The 23,438-nt window shown below is 41.2% G+C and overlaps 1 protein-coding gene across 1 annotated transcript in view; it reads left to right on the plus strand.

The window, feature by feature from the left end:
* Positions 1 to 23,438, plus strand: part of LOC143276415 (uncharacterized) — a 37,802-nt gene that overhangs the window by 3,906 nt on the left and 10,458 nt on the right. The window contains exons 2-7 of the mRNA XM_076580902.1: positions 2,149 to 2,415; positions 8,588 to 9,713; positions 10,854 to 10,964; positions 13,911 to 14,053; positions 14,788 to 14,996; positions 21,845 to 21,925. Of these exons, the coding sequence (XP_076437017.1) occupies positions 2,149 to 2,415; positions 8,588 to 9,713; positions 10,854 to 10,964; positions 13,911 to 14,053; positions 14,788 to 14,996; positions 21,845 to 21,925 (1,937 nt within the window). The remainder of the gene's footprint in view (positions 1 to 2,148; positions 2,416 to 8,587; positions 9,714 to 10,853; positions 10,965 to 13,910; positions 14,054 to 14,787; positions 14,997 to 21,844; positions 21,926 to 23,438) is intronic.

The raw sequence follows: 23,438 nt of genomic DNA on the forward strand, positions 1-23,438 counted from the left end.
CTATTCTAGTTGTGTTTGCCTACGTTAAACTGATTTAACGCAGTCTGTAATTTTCAGTGACAAGCTCGCTAAAACTGACCCTTTTCAGGTGACTTAAACTAAGATTATAAATTCATCTTAATTAATCAACACTTCATTTTGTACTCATTAGAAAGTAGGTGTTGAGCTCTTTCTTTTGTGTCCTATCTGACATAAATTTGTTCAGGAATCATTTAGAAATATATCATTGAACACCTTGTAAGAAACACAATTCTTATCAGATTTAGCCTGATTGGGGATGATTCGCTTCACGGGCCATGCTAGCGTCAGTGCAGTCCGCTTAACTTGCATAAATTGATGGAGTGGGTGATCATCTGTAGAGAATTACAACTGACATACTTATATTACTATCATTCATCAAATTACATTCAGTTTGCCATGCATTATTCGTTTCATTATCCATCATCTTTTTCATTATGTTTCAGACACTCTGAAGACCCTTTTTGTCATTGCTTGAATCTGTGCAAATAAAGCGTTGGTGAAAGCAAAGAGTTGTCAGACTTATGACAAAAAGGGTCTTCAGTGTGTCTGAAACATGATTCTCTGATCTGGTCACTTTCTACCTGGCCAGTCTCCGCCAGAGCCTACTCTCTTTCTCTCTTGCTGTGTCGCAAGCAGTGTGTGTGTTGCCACATAGGCCACGGTCATCGCTATATTGCTGCACTGTTTTATCTCTTCTCCTTCTTCTTCTTCTTCTCTTTATCTTCTCATAACTATTGTAAATAAAACAATAGAAGAACCCTTTTGTGACTGGCCTCAATATGTTCCTGGCCTGTGCGCTGGGATTCTTGTCTATTCAGTAAACAATCATCATAATTATTAATTCTTTTGTACCTTCCCCTTGTGTACCACTCGGGTACACAGCTACATTAAGGTTGTGGTACCACACATTACCATATTCTACATGTGATCTAACTAATGCTGCAGCTGTTACCTGGAGCCTTTTTGTAACTATACAAGGCCCTTGTCCAGCCACTATTGGAATATGGTCAGTGTCTGGCAGCCACAGCAGAAAACAGTGTGCAGCAAAATAGAGGATGTGCAACGCCGAGCAATAAAGCTGCTGTCATCCCTGAAGGATAAACCATATCAGGAGAGACTGAAAATTGTGAGACTGCCAAACTTATAACATTGATGCCACCAAGGAGATATAATTGAGGTGTATGAATACCTCCAGGGTTGCTACGAAGTCGAACTGTCAAAGTTTGAGTTTGCCTGTGGAATAGAAAGATCTACAAGGGCACAGCCTCAAGCTCCAGAAAAACCAACACAGGCTCAACATCAGAGGAATTGTTTTCTCAAACAGGGTTGTCTCCCTCTGGAACAGTTTGCCCAACAACATTGTAATTGTACCTTCCATCAACTCTTTTAAGAATCGACTCGATTGCCACTGGAAATATTTGCCCACTTTTTACTCACCAGATTGTTATTAGGTGGATTAAGACCTTAACTATTGTTCCATAAGCCAGCCATGCATGCTGCAAAGTATATAGTTAATATCCACAGAACGATGAACAGGCCTTTTGACAGGGCCTCAAACGTTGTACAGGTCAAGTCAAGAGCTGTGGATACTGTATTTTTCCTTGTTCAGTTGTTGGTGAAAAAATAAGTTGTTCACCAGATAATCATGTTGCAATATCCTGCTGTCTAACAATGATAAAACATGTAGTCTTCAGGGTAACCGGACGTTTCACCCCATTGTCAGTTCGCCCCATTGTCAGTTCGTCCCCAACCAGTTCACCCCTAGTCAGTTCGCCCCCTTTGCCATTGTTAAGCCCGTCACTGCCTGGTTCAGACAAATCTATATTGCTAACAGACTGTGATATTGGATGCATGATTGATTCCAATGAAAGAAATGTGTTCGTGCGTGTCTGTGGTGTGTGTGTGCATATACATGTGTGTGAAATGTGTTCGTCCATGTCTGTGGTGTGTGTGTGCGTATACATGTGTGTGACTTCCAATAACGACAAAAACAGATTGTTCTTTTTATGTTTTTATTTGCATACATACACCCAGGGGAAAAAAATGCTTAGGCACACACTATTTCTGGTTACACATACACCCAGCTACACAAAAATATTTTAAAACCCTTTGCTATTAATTTCACAGAGCTACTTTGATGAGCTGAACAGTGGGAAGCTGACACAGGAAGGCGACAGGGTCACCATTGACAACCTTTACGTCTTCACTGTTCAATTCCTCACACACTGCTGCTCCTTTCTGTCCACTGAGCCCTTGGACGCAGAGCTAGTGCAGTCCATCACAGTGTGTTGTCATGGTTATGGGCAGCTGTGTAGGATTGCAGCAGTGGATGAGGCCAGGGTGACATCCATTCTGAAGACTCTGCTCTACATCATCAGCAAACTGGGGGAGAAGGTGACTTGTGTGTGTGTGTGTGTGTCACTCTGTGTGTGTCACTGTGTGTGTATGTCATGTGCATGTATGTCACTATGTCAGTGTCTGTGTAGCCTCGATTGCATGCAACTAAGTCCACGGAGTACCTTTAAAAAACATAATTCTGTAAGTGTTCTACATGTGGCTTTCTTCATCAGCTGAAAAAGAAGAAAGGAGAAAACAATGAGAAAATCAATTCATTCACAATTGTTCATCTGTATGCTTTTATATTGATAGACATTTGCTGTAAATGCTATTATATTCAAAACTCTACTTTGTTGGCACACTGGTTGCGAAGGTGAGGTTTCTGACCACTCCAACATATTAGAAAACTGGATTATTCATTTTGTTCAGTGTTTGCTTTCTATACACCTTTGCAGTTTTTTCTATTTCAGTTGTATCATTTGTTAATTAAAAATTTTGTTTATTTTATTTCATTGATATCTAATGTTCTATATGGTAGGTTTTCAAGGCCCAGCTGGCACATTAAGTCTATACATAGGTTGGGCATCTGCTGCCTCCCCTTCTCCAGCACATTTCCTCCCTTTAAAAAAGAATGATAAAGAAAAGTAGATTTGATGTTGCTATATCAGTATTTTGATCACTGATTAGTCCACATTTCATTACCTCCTTGAAACTGAAACTAGTTTTGTGTTTAACCAGTTGAGTGCCTGCAAGACGTCAGCTGACATTCTGCAAAAAGTTGCCTCAGTGCCTATAACTAGTATAAGATGTCCACTGACGTCCTGCACCTATCCAGTTTTTCCTTCATCAGAGTTTGTTTCAATGAACACAGACAGAAACTAAAGATGATAAGCATACTAATTAAATGAGCATACATCAGGTGAAGGGCTCCTTTCTTCTTGATAATGTTTCACTAACTGGACTTTGTTAACCTTCACCGTACTTGGTTATTTTCCCACTTATCCATATTTAGTGGGTCTCACAGACCCACACTCGCTAAAGAAGGAATCCAGAGCTTACCCCCTATTCATACATCGTGGGTCTGACAGACCCATACAAATTAATGTGGGCTTTTCCAACTTCAATAGACTGAGCAACACGTTCCTGTCATCAGATCTTTTCCCACCCCTCTTCCGGCCAATCAATAGCAGCCTCTGTATGTGTGTGTCTGTGTCTGTGTGTGGCAGCCTCTGTATGTGTGTGTGTGTGTATGTGTGGCAGCCTCTATATATATATATATATATATATATATATATATATATATATTTGTGTGTGTGTGTGTATTTGTGTGCGTGCGCGAGCGTGTAAGTATACACGTCAGGAGAGCTCTGTGCGCGCGCGCATGGGTGTGTGTGTTCGTGTGTGTGTAGAGGATGAGGTATGTGTGTGTTTGCATGTGTACTGTAGGAGCAACGGAATATTGGAATGTGCGGGTGTACACACACACACACACACACACACACACGCACGCACGCACGCACGCACGCACACGCACGCACGCACACACCCACACACACACACACACACATATATATATATATGTCATCGTCAGGAAAAGGGATAGGCAAGATGTACGTGTAACAAAGACCATGTGCGGCGCCGAGTGTTGGACAAACCATCGCCTTGTAGTCTCGAAGCTGAATATTCGAATCCAGCCCAAGAGACGCCCCCAAGGCCAGAAGGCTCGAAAACGGCTTAACATCGCTAAGCTGAAAAACATCACCATCAAACAGTCCTTTGTGGAGCTGCTGGAAGATCGTCTGGAATCCGCCTCTCTGGACAACCTGAATGTGGAGTCTGACTGGAGGACCCTGCGTGAGCTGATCTATAGTACAGCTTCAGAGACCCTGGGACCCATGACCAGAAAGCACAAAGACTGGTTTGATGAAAACTGTGATGAAATCAAGCAGCTTCTGGATGAGAAACGCCGTCTGCATCAAGCCTACCTGAGCAACCCAAAGTCCACATCAAAAAAGGATGCGTACGATGCCATCCGCAGGACTGTTCAGCAAAAGTTACGCCAGATGCAGGATAAGTGGCTGAGTGACAAAGCTGATGAGATCCAGGGATATGCTGACAGGCACGATATGAAGAGGTTCTATGATGCCTTAAAAGAAGTCTATGGCCCCACATCCTCAGGATCATCACCCCTCCTCAGTGCAGATGGGAATACCTTGATCACCGAGAAGGAGAAAATTATCGAACGCTGGGCTGAGCACTTCAACAGTGTCTTAAATCGCCCTTCCTTCATAAATGATGAAGCCATAGACCGTCTCCCACAAGTCCCATCAACGAAACACTGGACGATCCGCCAACACCTCTTGAGACCCAGAAAGCAATCCATCTGCTATCCAGTGGCAAAGCACCTGGCTCAGACTCCATACCAGCAGAGGTCTACAACGATGGAGGCACTGTGCTGACTGAGAAGCTCCATCAGCTGTACTCACTCATGTGGAAAGAAGAGATGATCCCCCAGGATTTCAAAGATGCATCTATCATTCACTTGTACAAGCGAAAGGGGAACCGGCAAGCCTGTGATAACCATCGGGGCATTTCCTTGCTCTCCATCGCAGGCAAGATACTTGCCAGGATCCTACTAAACCGCCTCAAAACACACCTTGACCAAGGTCATTTGCCTGAGAGCCAATGTGGATTCCGGAAAGAACGCGGAACCACCGACATGGTGTTTGCTGCAAGGCAGCTGCAAGAGAAATGTCAGGAGCAAAATGCTGCTCTGTTCTCCACCTATGTCGACCTCACCAAGGCCTTCGACACCGTGAGTAGAGAGGGACTGTGGAAGATCATGGCCAAGTACGGATGCCCTACCAGCCGCCGTGGCGAAGTGGTTAGCGTCGCGGACTGACGGCTGGGAGGACGCGGGTTCGAATCCCAGCGGAGGTGGGTTTTTCGGCCCGTGGCCGGCTCCTACCCAGAGTTGAGTGTGCTGTGGGCTTAAATGGGGAGACTGGGACCACACAGTCGAGTGTCATCCACTTCAAGGATGCGTCTTTGGGTGTGTTGCTCTAATTACCTGACCAACACTGCAAGTGTCTGTATCTCTCGGGCCTGGTTAACGCCGGGATATCATTATGACAGGAAGCGTAGAGTACAGCCTTGTCACGCAGTCCCAAACCAAAATGGACCTCCATAGCAACATTGTCATCATCATCGTCATCCTCCTCCCCCTTCATCGTCATCAATATAAACAAAATAGTCTCAAAGTCTGTGACCTTTCATGCCCTGCTCTCATGGTGACCTCAGTTTCGATACCCCTCCACTTCCGTGCTTTGGGTGAGTCCTGTCAATGTCGTCAGTGTCGGCAGATTCATGGGGGGGCTGTTGTTTGAGGGACGTGGTGGCGGTCTCCACTCTGGGAGAGACGCTCGCTCAGTCTGGCTCCGCGACTAAGCCATTATTGTCGTTAGTAGGGGGCTTAGTAGGTGGTGTCCTAAGTACGTTAAAACAGAACAGGCACCACTGAACACCACTGAAGTGACTCAGCAGCAGTGCAGGGTCTCCTCTGGTGTGTGGCCTCCAGGCGACCTAACATCGATGGTTCCCTGTGGACTGCCGACGCTGGGACTGCGACGGACGAACCCGGGTGTGGCCGTGTATGGGGGAATCTAAATGAGCGGCGTGGGAGTAATGTCACTGAAACGGCGCAGATGATGGGGCAGCAAAACAAAACAAAACAAAAAAAAAAGTACGGATGCCCTGGAAATTTATTTCCTTGGTCAGCCAATTCCATGAAGGCATGCAGGCTCGAGTCCAGGACAATGGCGAAACATCTGCTCCTTTTGCTGTCACAAATGGTGTCAAGCAAGGCTGCGTCCTGGCTCCAACGCTGTTCAGCCTCATGTTCTCTGCAATGCTTACTGATGCCTTCAGAGATGGCGATGTTGGAATCGACCTAAAGTATCGAACAGATGGCAAGCTAACTTGATGGCAATTAATAAACTTGATAATCATCAAAATATAACTTGCCTGAGGCAATGACACCGGTAGCCTGCTGTACTGTTGTGTTCTCCGTGAGAGCCGGATGCGATGTGCCAGCCAACTACAGAAGCAGTGAGGTAGCCTATGTGTCATCAGTCATGTACGCACAATCACTTCGTTCCACGTAGTACAAAGGGATTATTGGTTTGTTCCCTTCTTTTGCGAGTATGGGTCTGAGAGACCCACGAATTATGAATAAGGGTACTTAGTGTTTTCTCTTCTTTGGGGAGTATGGGTCTGTAAGACCCACAACGTAGGAATGCAGGTAAAAATTTTCACAATTACGTAACTGATTAACTAATCAGTTAAAGTGTACATTAATTTACTAAAATGATGCATATGTTGTGACAACAAAAGTCATGAAATTTCAAATTAATCGGACACCAAATATATTTTAAAGGCATTTTTTAAGGCAAAAATGGGTCTGTCAGACCCACAAAGTACGGTGAAGGTTAAGTGCGTCGGAAAAGTGGGTTTGTGTCATACACACAAAAAGAATGTCAGAAACTTTGTCCAGCTTAAACAGTGGTCCCAGTCAATGGATTTACACAACTTTGTAAGCTGGTAATAATGATGACTATATGGGAAATGCATCTGTCTTATGATTGATTTGAATTTAAGGTGATGACGACAGTGATGAAACTGACAGCTATGTTCAGCGCTTTGCCCAGTCCATCTATCCAATCAGACATCAATTTTGAGCAGATGACAATGACTGAGAGTATGCGTGCAATACTTTCACGTAGTTTGGGGAGGGTGGGGGGTGAGTGTAATATGATAGGTCAGAGACCAGACAGAAGGCGTGGTAAAGTGGATGTGGCTTGACTTCACTGAACTGTCTTTCACTGTGTTCATCTTGCAGGAACTGGCCAACAGCTAACCATCCTTGATTTCCATGAAAACCAGTCTTGACAGACAGTGGATGGGAATCTTGTGATTTTATTTTGTCATGCTTTTTGTCATTCTTCTTCTTCTTCTGCGTTCACTCGTATGCACACGAGTGGGCTTTTATGTGTATGACCGTTTTTACCCCGCCATGTAGGCAGCCATACTCCATTTTTGGGGGTGTGCATGCTGGGTATCTTCTTGTTTCCATAACCCACCGAACGCTGACATGGATTACAGGATCTTTAACATGCGTATTTGATCTTCTGCTTGCATATACACACGAAGGGGGTTCAGGCACTAGCAGGTCTGCACATATGTTGACCTGGGAGATCGTAAAAATCTCCACCCTTTACCCACCAGGCGCCGTCACCGTGATTCAAACCCGGGACCCTCAGATTGACAGTCCAACGCTTTAACCTCTCGGCTATTGCGCCTGTCATTGATTTGTTGACCGACTCCTTTGTAGTGCAGGCAAACTGGATGTACAGAAGACACTTTACAGGCTCAGCTGCAACCAAGAAGGAGAAACTATCATCCAAGAGCTACGTTGTCTAATAGGGGAACGCTCTTTGGTGTTTAAAAAAAAAAAAAAAAAAGCTTGACTGTTCAGTTTCTGAGAACATGACTGACTTTTTATCTTAACAGAATCCACGTTTGTCATTGTTGGGACAGTCATTCCCTTACATTTTTACAAGCGTTGCAGTTGTCATCATAAACACATAACCTGTTTTATTTTCTTCTAAAGATATAATCTGACTGCAAGCATGCTATTTCCTGTATTTTGTTTGTTTTTCGGATGTCATTCTATTGAGGTGGAATTAGACTTTTTTTGTGCACAAAAAATTTTAACATTACTTTGAAATGCGTATGTTTAATAGTCATCTACAATCAAAATAAATGGGGGAAAGCTCAGATTCAGAATCCATTCATTTTCCACCACAAAAGGGTTTACTATGCATCTGTATCTTTTATATAGTTTTTCACTCTTTGTTCTAGAATTGTTATTTAATTTATTACCCCTAAATCCTCAAAATTCCTTGGAAATAAGAGAGTACTCTTTTTTTTGCTTTTTCTTTTTTATTAATTTTTTTTTTTAATTTTATTTTTTACAAAATTCCTTGGCACTGAACTGGTTAAAGGAACTGAACATGAAATTTTCAATGTAGAAAAAGATAGCAATTTATTAAACTGAATTAAGAATTAAGTTGAGCTACTTGGAAAACAGTGTGTACTTATAATTTGTACTTAAAAAAAAAAAAAAAAAAAAAGTTGCACATTAAAAATTTTGTGTTGCGTTTTTGTTCAGGCAGCTCCCAGTGTTCTCATCACCCTAGGCCAGACAGTTCTGGAAACAGTGAAGAGTGTGGCAAACATAGAAACAAAGACCCAGATCAGTGACTTTGTTTCCAAGTTCTACTGCTTTCTATGGAATATTGCCATCATGCAAGGGCAGAAGGCAGACACAACAGCACTGCAAGTCTACCAACTGCGTCTGGCATCGCTGAGACTTCTGGCACAGCTGCCGTCCAAACGAGAGTCCTGTCTGAACAAGCTTGTTTTGGTTGTGAGTGTTTTGGAGCAGAAGACTAGGCAGAAGCCTTGTGAGAATCATGAAGGGGTGTCAGGGGGAGAGAATCACCAGCATGGGAAGAAAAAGTCTGCTCCACAGAAATCGAGACTGAAGAGCAAGCAGGAGAAGAAAGTGTGTACAGCATCAGTGAAAGGTGGGGGTGAGGTGGGGTCAGAGGGCGAGGGTTGTGGAGAAACATGGCCAGAACTCTGTGTTCTTTCCTCAGTGGTGGTCTCTTTGGATGAGATGCTTCCCCAGGGGGAAATTCCGACTGTCCCCCTGGTCAAACTAGTCCTAAGTGTCTACGACATTCTTGCCCCCTCTGGACTGACTGGGCAGATGGAGGAAATGAAGGTGAAGGTGATGACTTTGATAGAACAAAGTTCCTGTTCAGAAGCACATGTTCTGGAGCATATGTGGGACATAATTGATATTGTGGAGCATGTGTGTGAAGATTCCTCCAACCAGGGGGAACTCTGTGAGGCGGTTCTCAGGAACTGCCTTAGCAACACCCTTGTCTGGTGTCGGCAGACACAAGTATTGATTTCAGATGCAGAAAAACAATCACTTATGGAACTGTTTTACTGGTTTGGAAGACAGATCAAAAACAGGAAAATCAGGAGTGACTTCTTTGGGAGGACAGATCTTGTCAGTCAGCTCTTGCAGGTGTTACGTGAATCCCAGAACTTTGTTGCTGAAAATGGTGATGCTGTTGTTGGTGCGATGGGTGGCGCCGGGGGCTCAAAGAAGCAGGAATGGCAAGAAAAGGTGAGCAAGTGTCACCTCGATGCTCACCGATGTTGGCTGACACTGTACCACAGGACACTGTCAGAGCATTTACCCTCCCTCAAGACTGACCCTGGTAAGAAAAGCAATGTATCATTGTTTGTCAGTGAATTAAACACTCACATGTATAACCCTGCACATTTGTATAAATTGATGTGTGTAATTTTTGTTGTTGTTAAAACTAGTGTGCATTTGTGAATTGTGGTGTGATGTGTGTCCAGATACAATGTATGTCATTAATTCACATAAAATGGAAAAAAAGTTTGATTTTAAACCATCTCTTTAGTTAGGGAAAAGACAAGTAGAAATGCAGGGGCACAAGTAGATTATTTCCATTATATAGTACATGTTCCCATAACAACTAGAAACCATCTGAGAATTTTTACTAGTTTATAGCCCCGATCATGCAATGCATTTCATTAAGTGAAAAAAAGAAAAAGAAAAAAAGAGAAACTAAATACTACTTATTTCTACTACTTGTTATGATATAGATCTATATCTAGAACTCCCAGTATCAACATAAATGTTCAGCAGAAAAAGATATTTGTTCAACTGCCAAAAAGAATGCTACTTTGCTAGTGAAAGATAGATGTTTTGATTATTGATGAGACAGATGCAGTTGACAATGTCTTACTGTTAGTAAGTATTAGATAGTTTGAAAATAAAGTTCATTTCTTTTAGCCATTCCTCCATTTGCTTTCTTTCCATCATTAAAAAAAAAAAAAAGGGGGGGGGGGGGGGGGAAGAAATCTAAAAAGAACCAAAGAATTTTATTTTGTCAAGCTTTCTCCCAGTCCCATGCTGTTTTGGTTTGAACATGCAGAACTATGTTTTTAATAAAATTTGAAACAAAATTATATGAATATTAAATTGTTATAACTTGTTTAGTAATTAATTTCAATTAAAACGAATATTTTCAGCAAAGTTTGTTTTCCCTATACACAGCTTGTGCTGCAATTATAATTTTAGGTAGAAAACAAAAGTGAAAACTGAGAGTGCAAAATTATTTTTTTTATGTTGGTTTTGTTTTTGTTGCATACATATGTTGACATTTTTCTTATTACTGCACAACAAATCCAAACATATAGACTTACGATGCTCGCTTTAGTGTTCTGCACAACAAATCCAGACATACACTGATACAGACTTATGCATGTTGTAGATCTGTACAGTGTGCTTTTTACAAGTTGGTATTGTAGTGGGGCACTGTATGCAGGGCTGGCACAACTGGTGTCAGAGGCTGAAGGTCAACTAGCTGCTTATTCCACCGCCATCCATCAGGCTTCGCACTGTCCCCCCATGGAATGCTGTGAAAGGCACTCTCTAGGTAAGTTAGCACTGCTTAAAAAAGTGTTTCTTTGTCTTATATATCAAACATAATGAGAATATTGTGAAGTAGTTGCTAGGTGAATCAACATTTTTTTTAACACAGTGAGATGTTCTCTCTGGGTACATTACTATTAGTACTTTTTTGAGTGAGTCTGTGTTATAATACTTATAACCCGGTGTTCGGTTGTCTGTGTATCCATGGTAAACTTTAACATTGCCGTTTTCTCTGGAAATATTTTGTATACCAATACCAAATTTGGCTTAAACATAGTAGGGGAAAAAACCTTCACAGCCATACCAATAACAGGTTAAAGACTTGAAAGTCTCCTGAATTTAGCCATATTTTCGAATTATTAACGGTTTATTACATTGATCCTTAATCCAGATTCTGAAAACACTGTTATCCATTGCAGCTGCCCGAATGCAGGCAGTGTGTGTTAAGAAGACGCCATGACTTCGTTTTTCTTGTTCGCAGTTAAAAGCAAAGAAATACAAATTCTTGACTGAACACATACAGTGACACTAACTACATTATTGATGTGTTTACTGCATATGAATATTCTAAAGTAGAATGAACATAAAAGAAAATTTGAATCGACCGTTTCAGGTCAACCTTGTCTACACTGGTCTGTGCAGATCTTGACAAAACATGTTGTAAAGCTAGATGCGATGGCAACGTCTCCTTTACCACCAAATTAAAAGAATTTCTTCAATAATTATCAACTCGTTTACTGCATATGTATGTTTGAAAGTGGGTACTGAAGCAACTAGAATGAACATAAAAGAGAAATTGAATGGACGATGTCTGAGTTTCTCAGTGTAAAGAGCTTGTCAAACATGGATCTCTGCAGATCCATTAAAAACATACACATATTGCAGGTGTTTGAAGTAATGGGAACATGTCCATTACCTCGGACTTCTTAAATGCACAAGATATACTAAAATAGCATGATAAACAGCGTTTTCACTTCAATTACCATTGTCACTTTATTCCACTAGAATATCATGCTCAAATAATTTTTGAATGTCTTTCTCGAAGCCGCGTCAGTGCAGTGGATAAAACCACTCAGTTTCGATTCAAAAACCCTTGGTTTAAATCTGCGTGGAACCCTTTTTGACTCACTTGTGTAAACAATGTGAGTCTGTGTTCGGTTGTCTGTGTGTGTGTGTGTGTGTGTCTGTGGTAAACTTTAACATTGCCATTTTCTCTGCAAATACTTTGTCAGTTGACACCAAATTAGGCATAAAAATAGGAAAAATTCAGTTCTTTCCAGTCATCTTGTTTAAAACAATATTGCACCTCTGGGATGGGCACAAAATTTTTTTTTAAAAAGAAGCCAAATTATATGCAAACTGCATTTACTGTTATTTTATTTATTTATTTATTTTTTATTCTCTATACTTGGCACTTTGATCTGATATTCTGACACAACAACAAGAGCAGTCATTTTTATCATTTTTTGTTCAAACAGGAACTTCTTTTGCTAAGCATGGAAGTTATATTTATTTTGCATGTCTTTGGTGCAGCTTGTAAAGAAGGGAAATTAAGCTGTAATTAATGCTAGGGGGCTTAATTTGCTTTAAACTGATCTTTCTCATTTTAAACATTACATTTTGAAATTGTACTCGATACATAAAAAGCTTGTGTGTTTTACTCTCAGTGTACAGGGCTTTCACTATGATCATTCGCCCAAGTGAAAATGGCTAAATGTTGCAGTGTGATTGCAGCGATAGCCACGTCTCCTTTACCGCGAACTTAAAAAGAATTTTTAATTGCCCTTAAAGATTTTTTCAATGCCCAAGATACACCAGAATAATATGATTTAAGCAGCGTTCTCACTGCGAATACCACAATCGATTTATCGCCCTTTAAAAAAGCATGTTTAAATATATTTTTGAACGTCAGTTAAGGAGCCATGACAGTGTAATGGGTAAAACAGTTTATTCTCACCCGAACATGCAGGCTTCGAATCTGCCGTTAGGACTTTTCTTTTTCTTTTAACCGAAGCTTTATAATAACAAATACAGAGCACATTTTAACGATGATATATATATATATATATATATATATATATATATATATATTTTTTTTTTTTTTTTTTTTTTTTTTTTTTTTAAGTGTATCACAAGTGAGTCTTGAAGGCCTTGCCTCTCTTGTTGGTAGTTAATTTTCTTTTGGTTGTGTTAAAGTATATGTTAGTCTTTGTCTTCAGACCTCCCGTAGTGGAGTGTTGGTAGCAAGAGAATCTGACTCTGAGCATGTGGGTTGGAATCCTGTACTGGCCAGTTTTGTTCTCTTTCTCCACTATAACCTTGAATGATGGTCTGGACGCTAGTCATTTGGATTCAATGATATACCAAGGTCTCATGTGCAGCATGCACTTAGTGCACATGAAAGAACCCATGGCAACAAAAGATCTGTGGCAAAATTCTGTAGAAAAACACACTTTGATATGACAACAAATAAAACTGCAGGCAGAAGAAAATACAAAAAAAATATCAGCCTCAGTCTAGCGATGCACTCTCCCCAAAGAGAGCAGCCCAAATTTCACACAGAGAAATCTGTTGTGACAAGAGAGTAATAGTACTAATACAATACAATTCAATACAGGCAGGAATGTTTAAAGATAGATACAAATTCCAAGGAAAGGAGAAAATCTTTGTGAAAATGATTGTGATGCTGCTGCTGCAATAGAGAGGTGATCCTGGATTGGATGTCGGTGTGCTTGTCCATCTTTGGGTTTTATGGCCGAGTCCACTGTCCCTTTCCTTGATGAAGCCTTCATCATACTGTTTTTCGTTTTGTTTTGTTTGTTTGTTTCTTCCTTGAATAAGTTGAAATAGATTGGCAGTGATGCTTTTGTCTTTTGTTTGTGTCTTCCTTGGAATACTGCAGGATATGTATAATTATGATAGTGTTGTGAGTGGTGTCTGGCTGTTTCAGGCAGCATGTGTATGCGGCTGGGCCATCTGTTCTACAACCAGGGCCAGGAAGAAACGTCCATCACGTACTATGACATGGCCTGTCAACATTTCAGTCTCTGGTGTCAGGCTGACCCTCTGAATCTGAATACCAGGATCAAAGAGGTTATGACCTTTGTGTTTGGTTTGGTTTTGTTGTGTGTGTGACTGTGTATATATGTGTATTTGCAGGGTTCATTTTCCTTTTTTTTTTTGGCACAACCACTTGTTTTGTATTGTATTACTTTGTGGCACAGCAGATTTCTGTATACATGTGAAATTCAGGCTGTTCTTTCCAGGGGATAGCGCATTGCCACAGTGCTGTTCCACACTTTTTTTGAATGGAGCAGGACATGAGGGCCGAAGTGATGATTTGCCAGCTGATCATGGATTTGAATCTGCCACTTGCTGCTGCAGACAAGTTTTCAAAGGCAGCTAAGGCTGTATTAGTGATGTTTCTGGATTCCATGATACAAGTGTGTGTGTGTGTGTGTGTGCATTTGACATGTATGTAAATAAATGCCTGTTTTGGGATGAACATCAACACTAACAATTGCTGTTCCCTTCTTCTACCAGTCTGACACATTCATCAATACTGATTAAATACAGTTTTATGAAGCAGTTTATGTAAGGTAAGAAAATCATTCATTTTTCTTGATCATAATGATACTGATATGATATATTAAGTTTGGCGGTAAAAAATGCTGCACTTTGATAATCTGAAACTGCACTTTTTGCCAAACAAGCTACTATTGTATCTGTTTGGGGGGTAAACAGGTCTGTACATAGTGTTGGCATGATGTTACATAGTATTAACATGATGTTGAAAGCGTTGACATGTGACTGGTTTCCACCCACAGACCTCCCTGATGAAGCTGTACAGCTGCCTGTGTGAGAGTCTGATGAGGGTTGGCCATGTGGATGCGGCCATGACGGCCATCGTGGAAGCCATGAGCCTCACTGACCACGTGGGGGAGGACGACCTGGCCTGCCTCATGAAGATCTGGATCAAGCTGAAGAAGGCCGCCTTCAGGGAGGGAGGGGATGCCATGGAAACACGTCTGGCCAGGTGAGAGACGTAAAGGAAAGGAGTGTCATGGTAGGTTTACAGTAAAGGTAAGAGGTGTTAAGATAGATAAGGTGTGTCATTGAAGGTTTCACATAGGAGAGAATCACTAAGGAAAGGTGTAGTTGAAGGCTTATTGTACAGGTAAGAGTTGTAAAGAAAAGGTGTGTCATTGAAGGTTTAACATAGGAGAGAGTCACTAAGGAAAGGTATATCATTGATGGTTTACTGTACAGGCAAGAGTCATTAAAGAAAGGTTGTTGAAGGTTTAACATAGGAGAGAATCGCAATATTTATAGTATAGGTGACAGTCATTAAAGAAAGATGTGTCATTGAAGATCTGTAGCACAGGTAAGAGTCACTAAGGTAAGGTGTGTCATTTAAGGTTTATAGCACAGGTGAGTCACTAAGGAAAGGTGTGTGGTTGAAAGTTTATTGAAAATGTGTTGTTGAAGGTTCAACATTGGAGAGAGTCACTGAGGAAAGGTGTGTCATTGAAGGTTTATAGCACAGTTGAGTCACTGAGGAAGGATGTGTTATTGAATGTTTATAGCACAGTTGAGAGTTGTTAAAGGAAGGTGTCGTTGAAGGTTTATAGCACAGGTGAGTCACTGAGGAAAGGTGTGTCATTGAAGGTTTATAGCACAGGTGAGTATCAGTATCAGTAGCTCAAGGAGGCGTCACAGCGTTCGGACAAATCCATATACGCTACACCACATCTGCCAAGCAGATGCCTGACCAGCAGTGTAACCCAACACACTTAGTCAGGCCTTGAGGAGGGGGGGGGGGAGAAAAAAATAAATAAATTAATAAAATAAAATAACCAAACCAAACCAAACCAAACAAAACAAACAATAAACAAAGAATAAATGAATAAATAATATTAATAGATAAATAAATAAATAATAAATAAATACATTAAAAGAAACAAAAAAACTACTACTAATGATAATATTTATAAGGCACTAAAACTTGATGAAGTCAACTGTAAGCGCACAAAAAATAATAAGAAGAAGAAATGAATATATAAATTAAAAAATAAAAATTAAAAAAAAGACAACAATGATGATAAATAAGCAAATAAATGTAAAACATGCAGACACACAGTCACACATACACACACATATGCATAACTGATATGCAACAAACATGCAGTTTCACAGATATGAAAGCACAATCAAATACACATAAACGTACATGAGCCCCAACACACACACACACACATACACATTACCCTGCAGCCCCCCTACCCCCCTCCTCCACACACTCATTTCTAGACTATGTATCACAGCTTACACACAGACACACACACACACACACACACACACACACACAGAGGCAAACTTACTTGTACAAGCGCACACACATACACCCATATCCCCCACCCCCAACCCCACACACATATATACAAATATATATATGCACACCCGCATGTTCCAATATTCTGTTACTCCCACAGTGTAGGCATGCATACACACACATACCTCATCCTCTTAAACCCCTGACCACCCCCCCGCGCCCCCCCCCCCCCCCCCCCCCCCACACACACACACACACACACACATGCGCGCGCACGTGCACAGAACTCTCCTGACACTTGTGTACACTTACACCCTTGCGCACAAACACAAACACACAGACCCACAAACACACACATACACACACGCACAGAGGCTGCCACTGATTGGCCGCAAGAGGGGTGGGAAAAGATCTCTGATGCCAAGAACGTGGCATCTAGTGTGTTGCTCAGTCTATTGTATTTGGAAAAGGCCACAGAGACTCTGTTCCATTTTGAAGAAATTTGCGCAATGTTGGTTTGGAAATGATGCCGATATTCATTTGATTTGCAAAGCATCGTGCTCTACCTTTCATGCTAGACTTACAGCCACTCCCTCTCTCTACCTTTATTTCTTTGAGGCGATCGATGGTGTGATGGCCTTGTACCTGTTCTTTTTGATATTCTTTGACTTTTCTGAGGATTTCCGATTTTCCTAGATGTAGGCCGCTGGTTGTTGTTGCGTTACCAGCAAGTCTGTCAGCTCGCTCATTTCCTTTAACACCTGCATGTCCCGGGCAGTATGACCATGTCAGTTTTTTAATCTGAAAGTTGCGCATTGCCTTATGCCACTCTGGGCTTCCCATTCCATTTTCAATTTTCTGTATGAGGTTCATTGAGTCCATTAGAATCATGGCATGTTGGTTTCCGGGCATATGGATGGACGATAGCCACTGGAGGGCATGTGTCACAGCTTCAGCTTCCATCGTTAGGCTGGAGGTTGTGACTTTGTAGGCAGCATTCTCTTTCCTAATTGTTCTTCCATTTTGTTTCGCAGTGGTTTGGTCTTTACTGTTTTCTTCTATGAGTAGCTTAACTTCTGCATCAGTTCTGCCCTCTGACCATTCCCGACAGTGTCTTCCAAGAGTGGGTGAAATGGCTGTGTTGAATAGATGATTGAGGTTTTCGGGGTTTTACTCCCATTCTTTTGTTTCTTTCAGGTCTTGTAGTCAGCATACTAGCTGGATTGTGTCTTCCGCTTGCCCCATCCATGATCTTCCTCATCCTAGATGGCTGCCTTTTGGTTCTTTGACTGCGTCATGCAGTGGGTTTTGAGGGTTTTCTAATGCTCTGAAGTAGGTCTTAACCTGTTCAAACTTGTTTCTGGCCTGCAGTGAAGGAAGTTCAAGTAGGTATCGCATGGTTTCCGTGGGCGTGTCTTTTGTTGTTCCAAGGATCAGCCTCATAGCTTCATTTTGAACTCTTTCTAATTTTAGGAGGCAGCTTTGAGACGGTGTTGTTAGCCCAAGTCCGTAGTGGATCACACTGAGGACGAGTGATTGGTATAGCAGGAAGAGGTGGCGTTGTTCAATACCTTTGGTTGCCATTGCTTTTAAGACTGAAAGACCCTTTTTGCATTTGAGACCAGTATTTTCCGTATGTTTTCTGAAGGTCAACATCCTGTCGAACTGTATTCCTAGGTAGCGTAGGCATTCGGTTTTCTTGATCTGAATCCCATCGAATGACACAGGTGGTGGTGATTTGCTTGCGGTTCTGTTGTTGAGGGTGCCCAGCAACGTTTGGGCTTTCGCTGGATTGATGGAAGATCCTGTGTCTTTGCACCATTGAGCGATATTGTTTAGTTGTTTGTGGACGTCTTTAGTTCTTTCCTGAGCATCTTTCGAAGTTTTAAAGACCAGGCCATCATCCGCAAGAGTAAGCACCCAAGCTATTCCATTGTTGTTTGCAAGGCCCTTGGTGTAGACATTGTAGAGCACAGGAGAGAGCGGAGACCCTTGTGGCAGTCCCATGGATAGTTTAGAAGGTGCAGACATCCAATCTCCGAGGCGTAGGACGACGGTTCTTTCCTGAAGCACCGCTGCTATCCATCTTGTCAGTGTCAAACTTACTCCATACCTTAGTAGCAGCTCCATGAGGTGTGCAAACTGGACTTTATTGTAGGCATCTTCAAGGTCGATTGCTACTGCTAGCGTTTCTTCTTTTCTTTGAAATCCTTCATATACCTCATATGTGAAAGCAGCTGCATTTTCCCCTGTAGACTTACCTGTTCTGTAACCACCTTGATTTGAAGGGAGAATGTGCCTGTGTTCAAGATCCCTTGCAAGTTTCCTGGCTATCATGCATTCCATGAGCTTTCCAGCAATGTTTTGCATGGTTAGGATTCGGTAGCCGCTTACCTGACGATGGTCCTTTCCTGGTTTTAGTATGAGTTTTAAGAACCTGTGTGTCCAGTCCCCCTGCACATGTCCATTGTGGAAACTGTTTTGATACAGACTGAAAAGTTTGCTTCTGTCTTCTTCTGATAGCTCCTTGATGTCCAAGTAGCGAACTTTGTCTGGGCCAGGAGCCAATTCTTTCTTGCATTTAGCTGTTGCTTCATTTAGATCATCGATTGTCAAGTCATCATCAGGTCCAGTCTGCATAAGGGTTTGGTTTAACTCCTCAGCATATTTCTTTTTTTCATCTAAGTTTCTTTGATCGCTCTGTTGTATGAAACGTTTGAGCAGGGCGGATCCTTTTTCTTCGTTTGTCTTAAGCTTGGTTCCATCAGTATCTAACATGTCTGGGGTTATTTTGTGCACATTTTCCCTTCCATGTGACGATAAAATTGCCGGAACTCTGTCAATGTTGTGTCGTAACTGAGTGCCTCGCAAAACTGTTTCCACTTGTCATTTCTGGCCTCTTGAGCAGTGACTTCAAACTGTTTATTTTTTTCTTTCATTTTTGTTTCAATATCTTTGTCCGAAGATGGTTTTGTTCTTTCTTTTTGCCAAAGTTTGACAGCCGCATGTTTTTCTATCCAGGCTCTCTCTGTGTCAGTATTCCACCATGGGGGCTGAATTGTTTGCATCCGGTTCGGTGCCATTCTTTTGTTTCTCCTGCATCTTAATTTTTCAGTGATGGTTGTCTCTTTGGTTTCATACTGAAATGGATCACGCAGTTTCATACAGGGTTTATCTGATAGTTTCTGTAGACTGAAAACTACCGGGAGGTGATCACTGCCTTGGTGTGGAAGCGTCTCTGCATTCATTCCTGCTCTGAATTAGAGCGATGTCAATCACACTGTCACTGGCCCCTTGTCTTGTTCCAAGGCGAGTTGGGGATGTGGCTGTTAATGGGCTAAGAAGAATTTCCCCTATCATTCCTTCAAGTGCGAGTCCTTGTGGGTTGGTGTTCCGCTGGTCCCATAACTTCAATCTTGCATTAAGGTCTCCACAGATAATGACTGAGTCTCCAAATTTGTTCTCTATTTCCTCTAGAAAGGCCCAATCCTTTTTTCTTGTGCAGGTTCCTGGGTGAACATAGGCATTGATGAGCACGATGCTTTTGTGTATTCAGTCAGGTTTTTCAAGATGCACACCCACTAGTTCACATGAATTGCTACACCATTTCTCTAGATTTATGGTGGAAACTTTGTTTTTTAGGTTTTTGTTCAGTATGATTGCTACTCCTCTTCCTTCATTCCTTCGAAAGACTGTGGAATTCTCAAAATGTATTGGTCTGTCTGCACTTGTCCTGGTCTCTTTGAGACATAAAATGTCAAAATCATATGCCAATTTCTCAATTGTTGAGATTCTCATTCTCACGCTGGAGCTATTCCAACTGCCGATTCTGAAGAATTTCTTTGACAGCTGCTCTGCTTTTGTCATTCTGCTACCTAAGCACAATTTTTTCCCACCTCTTTTGCCACGCCTGTTTTGGGGTTTGGGGGATCTGAATTTATGTCTCGTGCAATGCAGCTGATCCCCGAGGTGCACGCGAGAAGGTTTTGTTAGTATCCATAGAAGGGTGTTCTATGTGGTGAGGGAAAATATTCAGTCGTCCTGACAGAGCCTCTTATCAGGGAAGGGCAATGGATGTCCATCTGTGTGGAGTCCGTCAGCCTGGTGTCGCCCTAAGGCCAGACTGCATACAGTTAGTGACTGTTTAACCCAAGGTGAGTAACTGAGGAACAGGTGAGTACCAGGTGAGTAACTGAGGAACAGGTGATTAACAGGTGAGAAACTAAGGAAAGGTGTGTCATTGAAGGTTTATAGCACAGGTGAGTCACTGAGGAAAGGTGTGTCATTGAAGGTTTATAGCACAGGTGAGTAACTGAGGAAAGATGCGTCATTGAAGATTTATAGCACAGGCAAGTCACTGAGGAAAGGTGTGTCACTGAAGGTTTATAGCACAGGTGAGTCACTTAGGAAAGGTGTGTCATTGAAGGTTTATAGCACAGGTGAGTCACTGAGGAAAGGCGTGTCATTGAAGGTTTATAGCACAGGTGAGTCACTGAGGAAAGGCGTGTCATTGAAGGTTTATAGCACAGGTGAGTAACTGAGGAAAAGTGTGTCGTTGATGGTTTATAGCACAGTTGAGAGTTAAGTGAAGGTGTCGTTGAAGGTTTATAGCACAGGTAAGAGTCACTAAGGAAAGGTGTGTTATTGAAGGTTTATAGCACAGATGGGTCACTGAGGAAAGATGTGTTATTGAATGTATATAGCACAGTTGAGAGTTGTTTAGGGAAGGTGTTGTTGAATGTTTTTAGCACAGGTGATAGTCATGAGGGAAAGGTATCATTAAAGATTTATAGTATAGGTGATTGGGTGATCTGGGAGTTAGTTTCAGTATTCATCTTGTTCACTGTTTTGATATTTAGAGGTAGCCCTCTGGTTGAAATAGGTACAGTACCATTCCCAAGGACACAGTACCATGCCTTAACAGGGCCATGAAGTTGAACCCTATCTCTGGTGATCACTGGATCAGAAATCTAACACTTAATTGATTCTGCCATGGCGCCTCTGTATATTTAAATTTATACACATGAAACATCGTTATATGCCTGTTGACGTGTGAGTGTTCCTTAAAACAATTAGAAGCTCCTTAAATTTTCATTTTATTTTTACAGAACCTTCCAAATGTTCCTGACAAGAGTTCAGAGGAGTTGTTGTCTATATATATTGGTTTGCCACATCCCCTTTGTTCTAACATTCCTTTACATAATTTATAATTATAATTTTATATCAATATCTTTATTTTGCTTGTTCATTTGTTTTGCTTATCTTAGAAGCTGGAAGATCAGACTCTGTCCCATACACTATGACTCTGACAGTCATATGTCTTTCATCAGGTACATGCTTCAAAAAATATGTAAATGGGGTCAGAATATTTACTTTTGGCAATAATTTTATGATGAAGATAAATCAGAAAGGAAAAGAAGAGAGTTATTTGTTGATGATTATCCGCATAGGTCTGTTGTCTATGTTTCACCTTTTACTTACCTAGTTTAAAATCTGCATTGATTCACATTTTTTTTCTGGCTTTTTGATGTATAAAGATTTGCCCCTTGCAGGTGTATGGTGGATGAAGACAGATGCAGTGTGGAGAAAGTGTCCCAATGTCTGCAGCTGGAACTTAACTGCTTGCTGAAAGGGTCAGTATGGGAATCACACTGAGAACACAATCGTTATCATGATAATTATCATATATTTATACAGCGCTTCAGCTTAGTATTGGAATCACACTGAGAACACAATCGTTATCATGATAATTATCATATATTTATACAGCGCTTCAGCTTAGTACTGGAATCACACTGAGAACATGATCATTATCATGATAATTATAGTACATTTTAGCATTTGGTTTGGGAATCAAAACATGATCGTTATCATGATGATAACAGAATACCATGTTTATATAACACTCAGTATTGGACTCACACTGAAAACATTATCATTATTATTTAACATTAGTACATTTATATTGTGCTCAGTATCAGACACACTGAGAACATGATCATTATCATGATAATAATAGTATGTTTGCACAGCGCTTTCAAAGTGCTTCATAAATGATAACACAGTCGGACAAAAATCATACAAGAACACACACACATGCATGCACACACAAACACTCATGGAAGAAATACATGTGGATCCATAGTCTTAGAATACAGATAAGGATGTCCACATGATGGCAAAACATCAGCATATGTTTTGTATTGTTTGTATTGTTTTGTTTTTTGTCACAACGGATTTCTTTAAGTGAAATTCAGTCTGCTTTCCCGGGGAGAGCATGTATGTTGCCACAGTGCAGTGCCACCTTTTTGTCTGTCTATAAGTGTACTTGTTTAACTATCAAAGTGGATTTTTCCTCAGAAGTTTTCCAGGGAAAAACCCTTCTGTTTCTATGGATTTTTTATTTATTCATTTAGGTCCGCTGAGTACATGCAGTACTAGGGACGTAGGTTTATTATCTCATCCATAGTAATAATAATGATAATGGCAATAATAATAATGTTCATGTCAAGATAGACATTGTCCAAAAAAATACATATGTACATCCTTTACATGCTGAGACCAGTTTGTAGTTCAACAATGTTTGTCATTATTTTTTTTTTATTGTCATTGCTTGTTTCCTATCATTTGTTAAGTGTGTTCATGTTCTAGATACTTCATAATGTTTGAATAAAAATGCTTGCATGCTTCACTGCACTTGAGACTCTTTTCCCACCCACACCTGTGATGTGTTGACTGTTATGTTCGCAGAGCCAGACTGTATCCAGAGGATGCACAATGTATATCAATTATAGGATGGTTAAACCAAACTTTGGTCAAGATGCTTATTTTACAGTGTTACCAAATAACTGTGTAACTGAGTTACTAAAGTTAAAATAACCAATAATCCTTTGCCTGTTAATAGACAGCGTTTTGACAGATCAATGAGATTTTTCCGACCATAGTCGCATTTCCGACTGAAAATTGGCTCCAGAAACCATTTTTGAGATTCGCGTAAATCCGTTCAGAAAAAGGGGTGCGGGGGGGAGGGGGGGGGTCTGACCACAGAATACCTGTTTAGTATTCTGTGGGTCTGACCGACAAAGGTTGCACGGACGTTGTCCGACTGATCGACAAGACAGACCCACAGCGTTTGCTAAAATGCCC

The sequence above is a fragment of the Babylonia areolata genome, chromosome 32 (assembly GCF_041734735.1).
Source record: "Babylonia areolata isolate BAREFJ2019XMU chromosome 32, ASM4173473v1, whole genome shotgun sequence".
Taxonomy (NCBI): domain Eukaryota; kingdom Metazoa; phylum Mollusca; class Gastropoda; order Neogastropoda; family Buccinidae; genus Babylonia; species Babylonia areolata.